The following is a 13,292-nucleotide window of genomic DNA, read 5'->3' as shown; positions in this document are numbered from 1 at the left end:
AGCAAATGAAACTTTTCTTGGAGGCTTTATTCTGGTTCACCAGAGGCGGTAACTTCATAGAACCCATGTTACATTCATAACTCTTGTTTCTCCACTATACTCCTTCTTGTTGTAGTCTATTACATATCAGTAGCTGCTGCTTCTCTCCTCTTCAGTTCTGGCAAACAATCAACCCAGGTTGACATAAAATGCACCAGGGCTGAACAGAACAGAAGCTGCATGAGCAGGCAGGCATCACAGTAATCATCAGATTTTGATTAAAAACTGATATAATGTTTTTTTTGTTTTTTTTCCATTTGAGCTACGTCTACATTGAATCACAAAATATGTTTGTTAAGGATTGAAGACTCGCTTACCCAAATTACAAATTAAAATAAAAAAGTTTTGTTTTTCAATGTTGAGATGAACACAAAGAATTTTTCATTCATCTCCATTTGTACATACTGCAAGAGAAGCATGAGAAAGAGGCTTTGACAACGGAAAAGATACTGCATGTGTATCTATGTGGGTGCGATAGCTCAACGTAATGAGCATCTGGACTGAAAGGCAATCCTCTCACTTACCCTGTGTGTGTTTGTCTGTGTGTCAGGAGGAGGTCAACACCATCCAGTGGGTAGCAGCTGTCACTTTTCCTCTGCGGTCTCCCAGATTACATGAAATGAACCTGCGGCCGCCGGATGCCGAAGACACGCTGATGGGTGGGTCCCAGACTAGGTGTTCATTGATCAGTCTGGAAGGTCAGAGTCGAGTGGTGTGGGGGAGGTTGGGGGAATGACGAACAGGGTGACCCGGGAAGGGGGTTGGGGGTGACACTTGCCATCTCCTCTCTCCACTTACATTCCCAGGCGTGATTCCTTTCTCCAGCTCCGTCTTCTTTTTGCTCTAAGGGCTTTATATCCTTCCTTTCCTTTCACAGTGCAATAAATAACCTCCTCTACACACATAATTACCTGTTATGTGAATATTAATGTTCCTGTCAGAAGATGTTGTAATAGGTCTATTTAAAGTGTAAAGCAAGCTCCTGCACATTGTCTTTTATCTGACAGACAGCCTCTAATCTGGATGAAATGCTGACAATAATGCACATTAGCTCACTCACATACAAATGTGTCCTATGCCTAAATGTCATCAGCACGCATATGCATGTTTAAGTCAAGTTTGTTACAGTAAACTTCTTAATTCATTTCAATTTTACAACACTATCTCTGGAAGTGTGATCATTTTTGTAATCTGCTCTTATAGTATAATGAAGTCATATTGCAGCTACTGCAACAGCTCTGTGGGGATCACAGTGATGCAGATTTATTTAAACCAATCTAATCTAGCCTAATGATTAAATGCAAGACAGCTACGTAACACAGTAATGACACACAGTATTATTCACAATTATACCAAAGGCTGCAAGAGAGGTATAGAAGGAACAACAACTGGTGAAGGTGTGAAGTTTTGTCATGGCTGCTGTCTATTAAAGCATTTGCCCAACATTTTGGGAAAATATGTTTGTGATCTTTCTCACCAAAAGCACAGAAATAATATCACATTGCACTGCAGTCACACTGTGACTTTGTGAGCATATTGTTGGTGCCATGGCAAGTTCAAGACCAACAAGAAATCAGCAGAGATATAGTACAAAATGCATTTTAACCCCACAACTAGACATATTTATGCTTCAGTTTTAAAACAGATGAACCGCCGAACGTGTTTTTTTTGTAACTAGTGGTCTTTAAAGGAGATGCAGCTAGACCCACAAAACAGAACAAACACACTGCAGAATGTTCATCCCTACCAACCCATAGGAAAAGCAGGTAAACTAGGAAGCAGTGGCTTAAGGACAAGAACAACTCCATGTGTCAAAAAGGACAACCTTTTTCATAAGGTTAAGCAACGGTAGCAGTTAAAACATTTTGGAAATGGGAAATAAACAGTGGTCTCGTAGTGTTAAAATCAAAACTGTCACCTAACTTCTTTCTTTACTCCCATCATAACCTGTGTGGTGGCTCCTTATGGGGGACAGTTTCTTAAACAGAGCCAGTTTTCCTTTGTCTCCATTTTTATGCTAAGATACAGTAATAATGTAATCTTTGATTTTAGCTGTTGCATACCATTATTCTACTGTTATATATTAATATGTAAACTGCATAGCAATACTATCAGGTAGCCTTTTCTGGGAAAAGAAAAAACTTATTGGTACCTTGTGAGTGGTCATTTTTCAATAATCCTATTTAATCCTATTTAATTGTCTCTGGCATGTCTGCACTGTACTTACATACACAGTTTATATAGAAATCTAAAATATAGGGTGACAGATTGACCAGTGTAAAGTGTACAACACAAGTTAATAATCTTTTGCCTCACCACATCACATCACATGTAAGGGCCCAGACTCACCAAACCAACATAAAAGAACTAGCAGCAACAACATCCGACTGTCTGGGCCAAAAAGTCTATGACCAATTAGCGTGTACATTCTGCACCAGCATGAGAGAAATTAGCTCTCTTTACAGCAGATGCCAATATTCATTAAAAATTCAAACTGGAAGAGCAACATATACAATTGGCAGTTAATTAGGTACCCAAGTGAAAGCAGTTGCATTCTAATATAACAGTGCTGCACTACATCTTAGCTGCATGAAGGTGATCGTATTTAGCATTTGTTTCAAATAACTGAGAGAGCTGTTGAATCAACTTTAAGTTTTTTGCTTGGTCATATTACTTCTGTTTCTCCTCTCTTGTGTTGGTTTGCTAAGATGAAAACCCAATCTGGGTGATGTCTCTCGATGATGGGCTCTGCTGCACAATGTGCTCAAGTGACTGGAACTTCTCCAACAGAGGTCCAAGTATTCAATTCAGTTCAACTAAATTTGATTTATATAGTGCCAATAACAATACAAATTGTCTCAAGACGCTTTACAAAATCCGGACTGAAACCCCCAGAGCAAGCCTGAAGGCGACTGTAGCAAGGAAAAACTCCCTTTTAACAGGAAGAAACCTCGAGCAGAACCCAGCTCATATGGAGGGACCCATCTGCCTAAGGCCAGCCGGGTGGAGATAAACATCTGTCATAGATATATCTGACTAAAGCGTACATGTAGAATCTGATGATGGTACAACATATAGCTGATGATGTTACATGACAGTTTGAGAATATAAGAGGAATCATAGGCAGGTTGGAGAATTGTTCATTCAGGTAGGAGTGGATAACTGCAGGAGGCCATGGAGACTGGGCAACTAGTGACAATGGTTTGAACCGCACCCAGAAAACTAGGCTCACAAGCTATAATCAATAGCCCAACATTGGCCGACTGTTGATTGTCAGCCCCAACCATTTACATTTCAGGAATTTTACATTTACACTTCAATGAATGTTGTCCTTAATAATACAGGTCTTTTTTTTTTTTTTACATGAAACAATTACATCTGTGGAGACTTTTTAAAATCATTCATTTATTTATCTTAAATCTAGACATCTCTTTGTACATTTTAGGGTGCTGGCTCTTGCACTTATTCACTTTTGATGATTAATTCAAAAAGAGGGGGCAGATTAAGCATTTCAAAGTATAAAACAAGGCAGCAGACAGAGAGGAATGAGATGAAAGCGACATGAGAAAGAGAGATCGGGATCGAGATGGGCAGAGAGAGAGAAAGCGAGATGCAGACGGAGAAACTGAAAGATTGCCTCTTCTGTTTCTCCAGTCTGTTAGTTCTGTGTCTTTGTAGGGTATCTCCTGGGAAACAGTGGATATAACCCTCTAAAGTCTCCCCTTCATGTAGGGTCAAGATCTTTTTGATCAGGGGTGACTGGGGATAAAAGCGCAAGAGGGGGGTTGGGAGGGAGTTAGGAGAAAAGTGGGCAGGGGAAAAAACTGAGGAGAGAAGAATAGAGGATGAGTGACAGAAGATGCTTTCAGAGAGGGGAGGCGGTGTCTGAGTTTAACGGGAAGATGAGATGGACAGACGAGGATTTCACGCTGTCTGCTTCGCCACTAAGCTGCAGGGGAAACTTCAGAGGGGCAGGTATAAGGAGGATGCTTCTCAATCATCGTAGTCCTCCCACTGTGCGAATTACCCCACCATATTTGGGGGGTACTGCTCCTTCACTTCTATGACCATCATGGTCTACTACTGTATCAACCCCCACCATGATCGCAAAAACACATCCAAGGTCTAAACATGCGACAAATTGATCATCAGTATCTCATTATTGCTATTATAGATCCAAAGAGATCTGTTTGATCAACTTCCAAAAGTTAGAATAGTTGAATACACTGAAATACTATTCTAACGAGTATAATACTGCCTATTTCATGAAATCTTGATTTGGTTCATTTTTAGATAGGCTATCATTAGACCTGGAGGTAAGGCAGAACTTTCTCATATGCTGGGATAAACTGAAACCAATTTTCTATTATATCTATTACATTTCTATTATATTTTCTATGGTGGTAGTTAGTGTCAGTAAATCAACACGTAAAAAAAAAGATATTAAATAATAGAAATAGAAAAAATAGAAAACTATACTAACCAATTAAAAACAAATTCAAATACTAGCATGGTATTCAGCTGCTCTTGGCTCTGGCTGAGATTGTAATTTTATGTAGGCTTAGCTACATCAGTACTTCTAATAACAAACAACACAGGACATGTGTCAAATTCATTTCTCAGGGCACAATTGATTCATAATGAAATGAGAATGGAAACCTATAGAGTTTTTACCTGCCTACCTCACCATACAGCTATAAGCTAAGCTTGCTTGAAATAGAGACTTAGCTTGCTAACTAACGTTGGTAATTAACGTTCTTCTAACGTCGGAGTGCACTTTACTAGCCAAGACGTGACATGAGCTATGAAAGAACAAAACACTTTAATAAATGTAAAATCACGCGTTTTCAACAAGCCAAACTTCTGCTGGCAACTTACATTTACCCATGCACATCAGGCTCAGCAGTGAAATCAACCAACTGCAGGAATTTACCCGGCGTTTTTATCGCGTTTTATGATACCTACCTCCTGCACTTGAGAAAGTTGCGGCATCTGCGTCGGAAGCTTATAACGCCACAGAGGTGAAAAATGGTATGGTCCAAAACGGGGGTTCCGAAATAGCAACATTAAAATATCCCTACAGTGAAAATGGGAGTTAACTTGTAGGCTATTGTTATTTTTATTATTATTATTTTCACAACATCAGAAAAAATTACTTGACCCCCCCCCAAAAGTGATATTTCTGTCTCTTTGGGGGGTACTGGGTCTTCAATGGGGGATACAGTACCCCCCAGTACCGCCCGTAATTCGAACTATGAGTCCTCCAGAGCAAGCGTGCCAAAGATTCTGTTTCGCGGCTAAAAAAATGAAACAAGCGTCAGCAGTTGTTGGTGCGCGCGTGTGCAGCTGTTGAGGACACACACACACACACACACAAACACACAACATGGCAGGCACAGAGGGAGGGCTTTACATCATAAGCTTGATATTGATTACTGAGACTGTGTGATGCATGGGTGACACCAGATACTTGTGCCATATGTCCACATGAAATTACTGTGACCATCGCACACACACAAGCACACGGACACACACACACACACACACACACACACACACACCACATACACATTAATAACTGCTCATCTTTCACTCTTATGGAGAATGCCTTCCCCGTCCCCTTTATGCAGCGTGATAACGATTATGCAAAGCGTTCATGCGTTTGCACAACTCGCGTTTAAAATCGCACAAACGTTCATGTTATGTTTGCGTAATGATTGCAAAAGCAGCACACTTGTCACCTTATGAAATCAGTGTCAAATAACCTCTCCTCTGAACCAGGTTCCCTCAACAGAGCGCCATGCGTAATTTTGAGTGTGCAGCTCCTTTAAACAGCAGGCGTGGCTCTCCTACTACGACCCGCCTTTTATGCATGATAGCCAACCCTCCTTCCCCGCGGATCATATAGTGCAGTAGCCTGCAAAGAAAGGGACCACAGCCAAACGCCTATCCAACCCTTTGAGCGGTGGGACCACGACCGAAACGGACTCATTCACCCCTGTAAGCGTTTACCACCTGGAGAAAAAAAAAGAAAAGAAAAGAAAAGAAAAACAAGACATCAAACGGATATAGCTCGCATTTGACCCACTGTTCCAGCAGCAGCTTTTTAGACACTTAAAATCGTGCACGGCGGATCTATGAAGCAGCGGGCAGGTTTTTCACTCTCAACACCAGGTGAGACTCATGTTTTTTAACTTCTCTTGGGGCGATGCCAGGATAAGAGCGCATGGGTGGCTGTTTCTGTTATTAAAGGAAGCGCTTTTGTTATTATTTATTTATTTAAGTTTGCAGCTCTCGGGCGCGCCCGCTCCTCAATTAACTTGATCGGCGCTTTTTAGTCGCAGCTGAATTCTTTGAGCTTGATAAGGAGCTAAGATGAGGAGGAGCAAATGAACTGCTTTAAATGCGACTCCCCGGTCTGCACTGGTTCACTGGCAGAGAGGAGAGCTACCTGTCTATCCAATTAATCTATTTCAATTTAATTTAATCACTCTGTTTTCTGCTGAGCAGTCATTCGGACCCCCTTCCTCCCTCTCGCTCCCCCTCTCTCCCTGACACAGTATACTACTAAAACAGTGTTATGTAATGAACACTGTTGCGAAACTTGAACTTCTCAGCAGCAACACAGAGAAGTTTTTTTTAACCTTGCACCATGTAAGCAGAGGCAATATTTACTTTTTACGCATGGAAAACGCACCGAGCTTTCTATCGCTGATCTTTTTAGAAAGGAAAGGTTTCATCCTAGTTGTCAAACAAGGTTCTAGTACTAGTTCCAGAGCTGTTCCACCTTTAGTCAGTGTCTATTCCTGCAGGCCATAATTAGGCTGTCCAGTGGACTGGTGCATGCAAAGTAGCTGCATTATGCACGGCCACAAAATCAAGCCATTCCTCCTCAGAGGGCAACATGTCTACAGACAGCAGTGTGATTATTACAGACTCCGTCTTAATACAACTGTTGGCTCTGTATGTCTCTGCAGACAGGGAGTGATTCACCCCCCCTCCATGCCTGCAGCCCCCATGCCGGGCATAAGCTCCGCCGCGCCTCGTTATGAAAACTGGGACATGGACCACCTCGACCACTACCAACATTATTTTTACGACGACCACGACCCGGACGAGGATTTCTTCAAATCCACTGCGCCCAGCGAGGACATATGGAAGAAATTCGAGTTAGTACCGACCCCGCCCATGTCCCCTATCCGGGCCGTGGAAGGGTCGGGCAGGGTCGAACTGCTGTGCCCGTCCCTCGGGGACAAGCTGGAGTGGGTCTCTCAGTTCTTGGGACAGGAGGATGAACAGCAGCAGCAGCAGCAGCAGCAGCAGCAGGAGCTTCCCTGCAAGCTGGCCACGAGCAGTGACTCCTTCGGGAACCTGAGCTCCATCATCATCCAGGACTGCATGTGGAGCGGATTCTCGGCCGGACAGCAGCTGGAGAGAGTTGTTGGGGAGCGCTGCGCCCCCTGTCCCGGGACGGGGGCGGCCGCTAAAGTCGCTGTGGGGTCCACCTTAACGTCCCCGGGGAGGGTGCAAGGTGCCCCCGCCGACACGCCAGCCCTGAGCGGCTTGGCGGCGGACTGTGTGGACCCGGGTGCGGTGCTCACTTTCCCGCTTAACACCGGATGCAAGAAACAAGTGTCGTCTGGTTCAGAGTCACACACCGACTCTTCAGGTCAGTAATACTAAATATGACATGGAATATATGTATATACATTTTTTACACAGAGAAAAATGTCACTATTTGATTTCTAGTTTGTGCTGAAGTGACCTTGTATTTTATACTGGAGTGATATTTAACAGATTATGACCATAATGACGCCTCAGTGTCATTTTTCTTGCGGTATTTCCATCAAGCTCCTGTAATTTCAAATTAAAAAGAGAGAGGCCAATTCCAGATGAACTTTTAATCAAGTAATTTATTTTTTTATTTTGAGGGTTTATTTTCCCTCATTCAGGAAATGGTGTCCCCTGGTTATCCATTATCTGGCAGTAGTGGTTGGCATGGCACATGACTGCATTGCGTTACCTTGGTGCATGCAACACATGCTTCAAGCCCAGAGAGCGACACGCCCATTGAAACATCTGCTGCTTGGCAGGGCTCCAGCAGACCAGCTGCAACCTCTCCCTGCTCCTCCAGCCTGACTTAGGATAACAATATCCTCTCCACGCTCCCCGGCTCGGATTTGACATGAATTCAATAAAGAGTACCCCTTATTGGAACTTTATGTAACGAGCAGGGAAAGGAGGGGGAGAGGAGGGAAATCAGCCTTCTTTTTAGTTATTATGTCTAGTCTAAATTTGCCCTTACTGGAGACCTTTTTTTTTTTTTTTTTTTTTTTTTTTTTTTTTCCACTCCCTGAACCCATATGACTGAGTTTGGTATGTAGGCTGCCATGTGATGTTGAGCTTGGACCATGCATAATGGTGTGTGGAATGTCACAAAGGGAACTTGTTGCTGCATTCCTCCACTCAACAGGCTGCGGCGCCAATTGTGTCAGTGGGTGGATTTGGTCCGAGCCAGCCAGGGCTGTGAATAGAGCGGGATTAGCCATTTAAAAGGTCGGCTGGGCCGGCAGAATTCTTTGACACCAGTTTGAGCGGGTATTTCACACCGTTTTGGGGGATAATGTGTGCTCGGATAAGAGTGGACGGAGCAGTTATAGAGAATAAATGTGCGCCTGAGCAACAATAAAGGGCCATTATAGGGTTACTTGAGAGAAATTATCCTGCATGCCTTGTAATGTGAGATGTCATCTTTTGTGGTATGAATGCTGTTGAGAATAATGGCCAGGAACCCCTCTCTGCAAAGCTCTTTATCCAACCCCACTTTACTGTGATATTCATTGAGAGATTACTACATTAGGTCAAATCTGCACAAGTGCAATTACTTTAAAAGTGTGTTTCAATTTCCAAGAGTATAGAAGATCTCCCCGGAGTCTAGTCAGTTTGCGGGAATCGAGTCAATAAGACCTTTCCTTGTGTTGAATACTGCCTTTCCGCTCTAGTAAATAGAACCATGAATGGTTATGGACGTGCGCAGCGGTGAATATTAGCTGGCTCGTTTTAACAAGCTGAAGAATGCCGATTTGCATCCGAGCGCTTCTCAGCCTGACCTGTCTCTCCTTCTCATCCTCGCTCTGTCCACATGAATGAAGAGAGGGAATTTCCACGGAGAGAGCTGACCTAATGCAGTGATGATTCAGAGCATTAGCGAGAGTGTGTGTTCTGTAGCGCGTGTGAGAGAGAGTGTGAAGTAGATTTTATTTTATTTTTTTAAACGGAAGCTTTTAATTGGTCTGAGGAGGCTGGAGCGAGTGTCTCACCTCAGCTGTCATTTACAGTTTTTGTAGAAACATTTTATTTATTAGATCTTTTTTTTTTTTTCCTTTCAGACGATGACGACGACAAAGATGAGGATGAAGAGGAGATCGATGTGGTGACGGTGGAGCACAAGCAGCAACGTAAACCTCGTCGGCTGGTCAACACCCGTAAACCGGTGACCATCACGGTGCGGGCTGATCCCCTTGACGGAATGAAGCGATTCCACATTTCTATCCACCAACAGCAGCACAACTATGCTGCCCCCTCCCCGGACACTCTGCCAACGCCACCTGAGCCGCCCCGGAAGAGAGTTCGGCAGGAGGCCCTGACTCAGGCGACCCAGCCTCACCAAAACTCTCATTACCACCAGCCCCGGCCCGGCCACGCCCCTCAGAACTTAGACAGCAGGAAGTCTCACTTGACGGTGACAGGGGTCAGGTCGGAGTCACCTAACTTCAGCGCCTCCTCTCCTACCTCTTCCATGTCGCCTTCATCGCCTCCCTCTTCTTCCTCTTCCCATTCCCAAAGCTCACCCTCAAAGCCTCACTCCTTCTCCCACCTCTCCAGCCCACAGTCCTCCGACTGTGAGGACACAGACAAACGCAAGGCGCACAACTTCCTCGAGCGCAAGCGGCGAAACGACCTGCGCTCGCGTTTCCTGTCGCTGCGGGACGAGATCCCGGGCTTAGCGGACTGCCCCAAGACGCCCAAGGTGGCCATCCTGACTCGAGCCACGGAGTACCTGCAGCAGCTGCACACCAGCGAGAGGCAGAAGGCTCAGGAGAGGAAGCAGCTGAAAGCCAGGCAGCTGCAGCTGCTGCAGAGGCTGGCACAGCTCAAACGATCCTGAACAACGGGATCGGCGGTCACCTTACACTCACAGTACTGAATGGGACTACATGAAGGAGAAAAGACACTAATGTTCACTTTGAGTTGGTCACGTTGGAATAATGCGGGTGGATTTTCTTTTTGTTTCCTTTGTTGTTGTGTGTTTTTTTTTTTTTTTTTTTTTTGTGGTTTGCACATTAGCTTCTGGGTGATTGACAAGGCCGCAAGCCGTCAGGACAGCAAGCTAGGGACTGATCTTATGGGGCCTCTTATGGGCAGATTAATATGTCCATGGTCACTCAATATAGGTTTGTCAAACTGTTGTATTGCCCCTTGTGAAAAATATTTAAAAACGTTGGCTGCAGGAAGGCCTGCTGTGAATGCAGCAGTGTTTATTTGATAAACTGCTACAACTGTGCTGTTAGCTGCTTCACTGCTCAGACGTCTCCTTGATTGTAACAGGGCTCGTTGTGCTTTCACAGCTGCGTTGTCTCTGCTGAAGTCTCTTTTGTAGATCCCCTTGCAAATTTAATCTCTTTCATGGTCCTCTGCTCCTTAGTGCTTGGCATACAGCTTGTACATTTCAAGTTGAGCCTTTCTCCTGTTCCTTTTCCCTCATTCTCCATAACATCATCCCCGTTTGTTCTGTTCTTTACTCGTCAGCAGTCAGAAGTTTCCACCGTCATGCAAGCCTGAGATTTAGGACAGTAATGTTACAACTGGGAGGACACAATATTATTCGGCATGTCTGAAGTAGATGAGTACTGTCGTCTGTGCCTGCAGGTTCCATCCGTAACCTGAGCATTTTCTTCCTGCACCAGAAATGCCCGACAGCAGCACCGTGGCCGCAGTAACAGTCCGATTTGTAGCATCACACGGAGAAAATAAAAATGACATGTTGCCATGCAAGCCCTGTTTGAGGTTCACACGGTCTTGATCTGCTAAAAAAATAAAACACTACTCAAATGTTAAAAAAATGTTTCTAGTTGTAGTGCCATGGAGAACAGCCAAAAAGATGAATGTCGGCTTGAGTTAATTACCTAAAGTAACTTTAAAGAATGGCTTAAGTTAAATCTGCAAATTCATTTGCTTGGACATGAAGCCCCTGGAGTTCCAACTTTATATGTCTTTCATCTTGCTGTCTGATATATATATTTTTTTTGTAATGCCTTTAGAAGCCTTTAAATGTATGTAGACTATCCAGTTGGATGTTATGTATATAGAACCCTTTCTGTACAGTCCCTTCCGAAACAAAACCAGAGCTGTCTACTATACTCATCCTAGTTTTTGTTCGGCCCTACGTCCTAAACCGGGGCCAAGCTTGCTGGCTTTTCAAAGATAACTCAAAGCTTCTATTTTTGTTAATAAAATGATTATGAAAAAGAGTCAAAATAAAACACTTTGAACATTGATCACACTAGCCACTTTGTCACAATCGTTTGTTTTACGTTGGCTTGTTTTTTGTTTTTAATTTTTGCAAAGCCAGATACTTTTCTTTCAATTGAGTTTATTTGTACAAGTCGAGAGTTGACAAAGGTTTTATACTATATTTTCCTACCGAGTTGTGTTTCAGTGTGAGCTAATGACTGTTTTTGTTATTGTAGTGCTCAGGGCTTTATTGATGGTTATGTGCTGATAATTGGCATGTGCAGCCTGCTTTCTCTCTCTGGACTGGAAAGCACCTGAATGCTCCTGTATCCAATCCAATCACTGTAGCACTCTCTTAAACCTGGCCGGGTCGGAGTGGAGGGGGTGGGGACTTAAGAGGATCTAGTGATTAAACTTCTGGCTGTGTGTAGCCTTTAGTGACCTTAATGTTAATGCTTTCTCTCCGCAATCTTTATTTATTTTTTTAAATCTTTTGCAAGTCTGGTGCTCCCTATTGTCCCATAAGCCATGCGGCAGAACGCTGTAGCCCTGGATCTAGTACTGTAAACGACGAGTAGCATGCCCGGCTTTACCAGCTCTCAGGAAAATCTATGTTGTCTGTAGTCCTATAGGCTGTGAGGAAACCCCCCCCCTACTATACCATGCTGTATATGTATATAACGTAATCTCAGAAACCACTTCAGAGATGAGAAAGAGGGCATTAGATTAGACGATTTGTGATGAGACTGATTGTAGAGGAAGAAGTCATTCACGTCTCTGTCATTCCTCTTCCTCCTTCAGAAATGCTAATTACTTCAGCACTAACCACCAGTTAGCCTGACTGGATTTATTTTTTCACCCCAATAAGGTGCACCCACCACAGTGGTTTGCATCAAATTTTATTTTATTAAAAACTTTTGAGTTGTATTGGTCACTGGTTTCTGCTGTGGCGCAGTCATGGTAGCAGTGGATTTTGCTTACTTACTTACTTTGGGAGTTCAACTATGGTGATTTTTGGAGCCTTGTCTCAGCACTTTGTTTTTTTCTTTACCTCATAAGCCTCTATATATGAAGAGTCAGAAAATTAATAAATCTCATGGTTTGACATCATAAATGACTCATGTGGTTCTTTTACTTTTTACAGTTATCTTCTAGCTATACACACACTCACTGGCCAGTTCATTAGGTACACTTGTGGAAACAAATGCAGTCCTGCACTAAATCCCCCTTTGTGACTGTTCTAGTGTTGAGTTTATGTTGAAACGGTGTCAGAAAGGTCATAATTCAACCGGATGAATCCTTCTGGAGGATGTAGTGTGTGGTTCCATTGAACTGGACTGAATTAAGCACTAAAGTGTTTCTTTTGTTTAACCCAGCCCACTGACTGCAATAGGACTGCCAAAATAATAGAAATATGTTGGTACAACACAATAAAATTCAACAGTTCTCCAAAACACACCCTCCAAAATGAAAACACAGCTGAATCAACAACTCTGTTATTTGTGATCATAACCATCATAAAGATTTAGTGCAGCCATTTTCACTTGTAGACCTAATAAAGTGGCTGGTGAGTGTATATAGCACCTGTTGATTATCTCTGATATCCCAGAGTGGGATCAGAATGTTATTGTATTGCACATTACACACTGTCTATCAAAACCACTTGTATGAGTGAACATACAGTACATTTCCCTCTCCCCACCCGCGTTTTGTTCTTGGCAGTTTCCAAGGTAACCCAT

General features: G+C 43.3%; 1 protein-coding gene across 1 annotated transcript; it reads left to right on the top strand.

Annotated features, from left to right (window-relative positions):
- Positions 1-5,869: 5,869 nt before the first annotated feature.
- myclb (MYCL proto-oncogene, bHLH transcription factor b) lies at positions 5,870-11,605 on the top strand. The gene is made up of 3 exons (XM_084563636.1): positions 5,870-6,213; positions 7,017-7,708; positions 9,429-11,605. Exons 2-3 carry the CDS (start codon positions 7,042-7,044, stop codon positions 10,205-10,207), a joined length of 1,446 nt encoding a protein of 481 aa, XP_084419762.1. The 5' UTR covers positions 5,870-6,213; positions 7,017-7,041; the 3' UTR covers positions 10,208-11,605.
- Positions 11,606-13,292: the final 1,687 nt, after the last annotated feature.

Source organism: Chelon labrosus (assembly GCF_963514085.1).
Source record: "Chelon labrosus genome assembly, chromosome: 16".
Classification (NCBI taxonomy): Eukaryota; Metazoa; Chordata; class Actinopteri; order Mugiliformes; family Mugilidae; genus Chelon; species Chelon labrosus.
The sequence above is the reverse complement of the archived record's forward strand: the minus strand, read 5'-3'. Positions and strand labels throughout refer to the sequence as shown.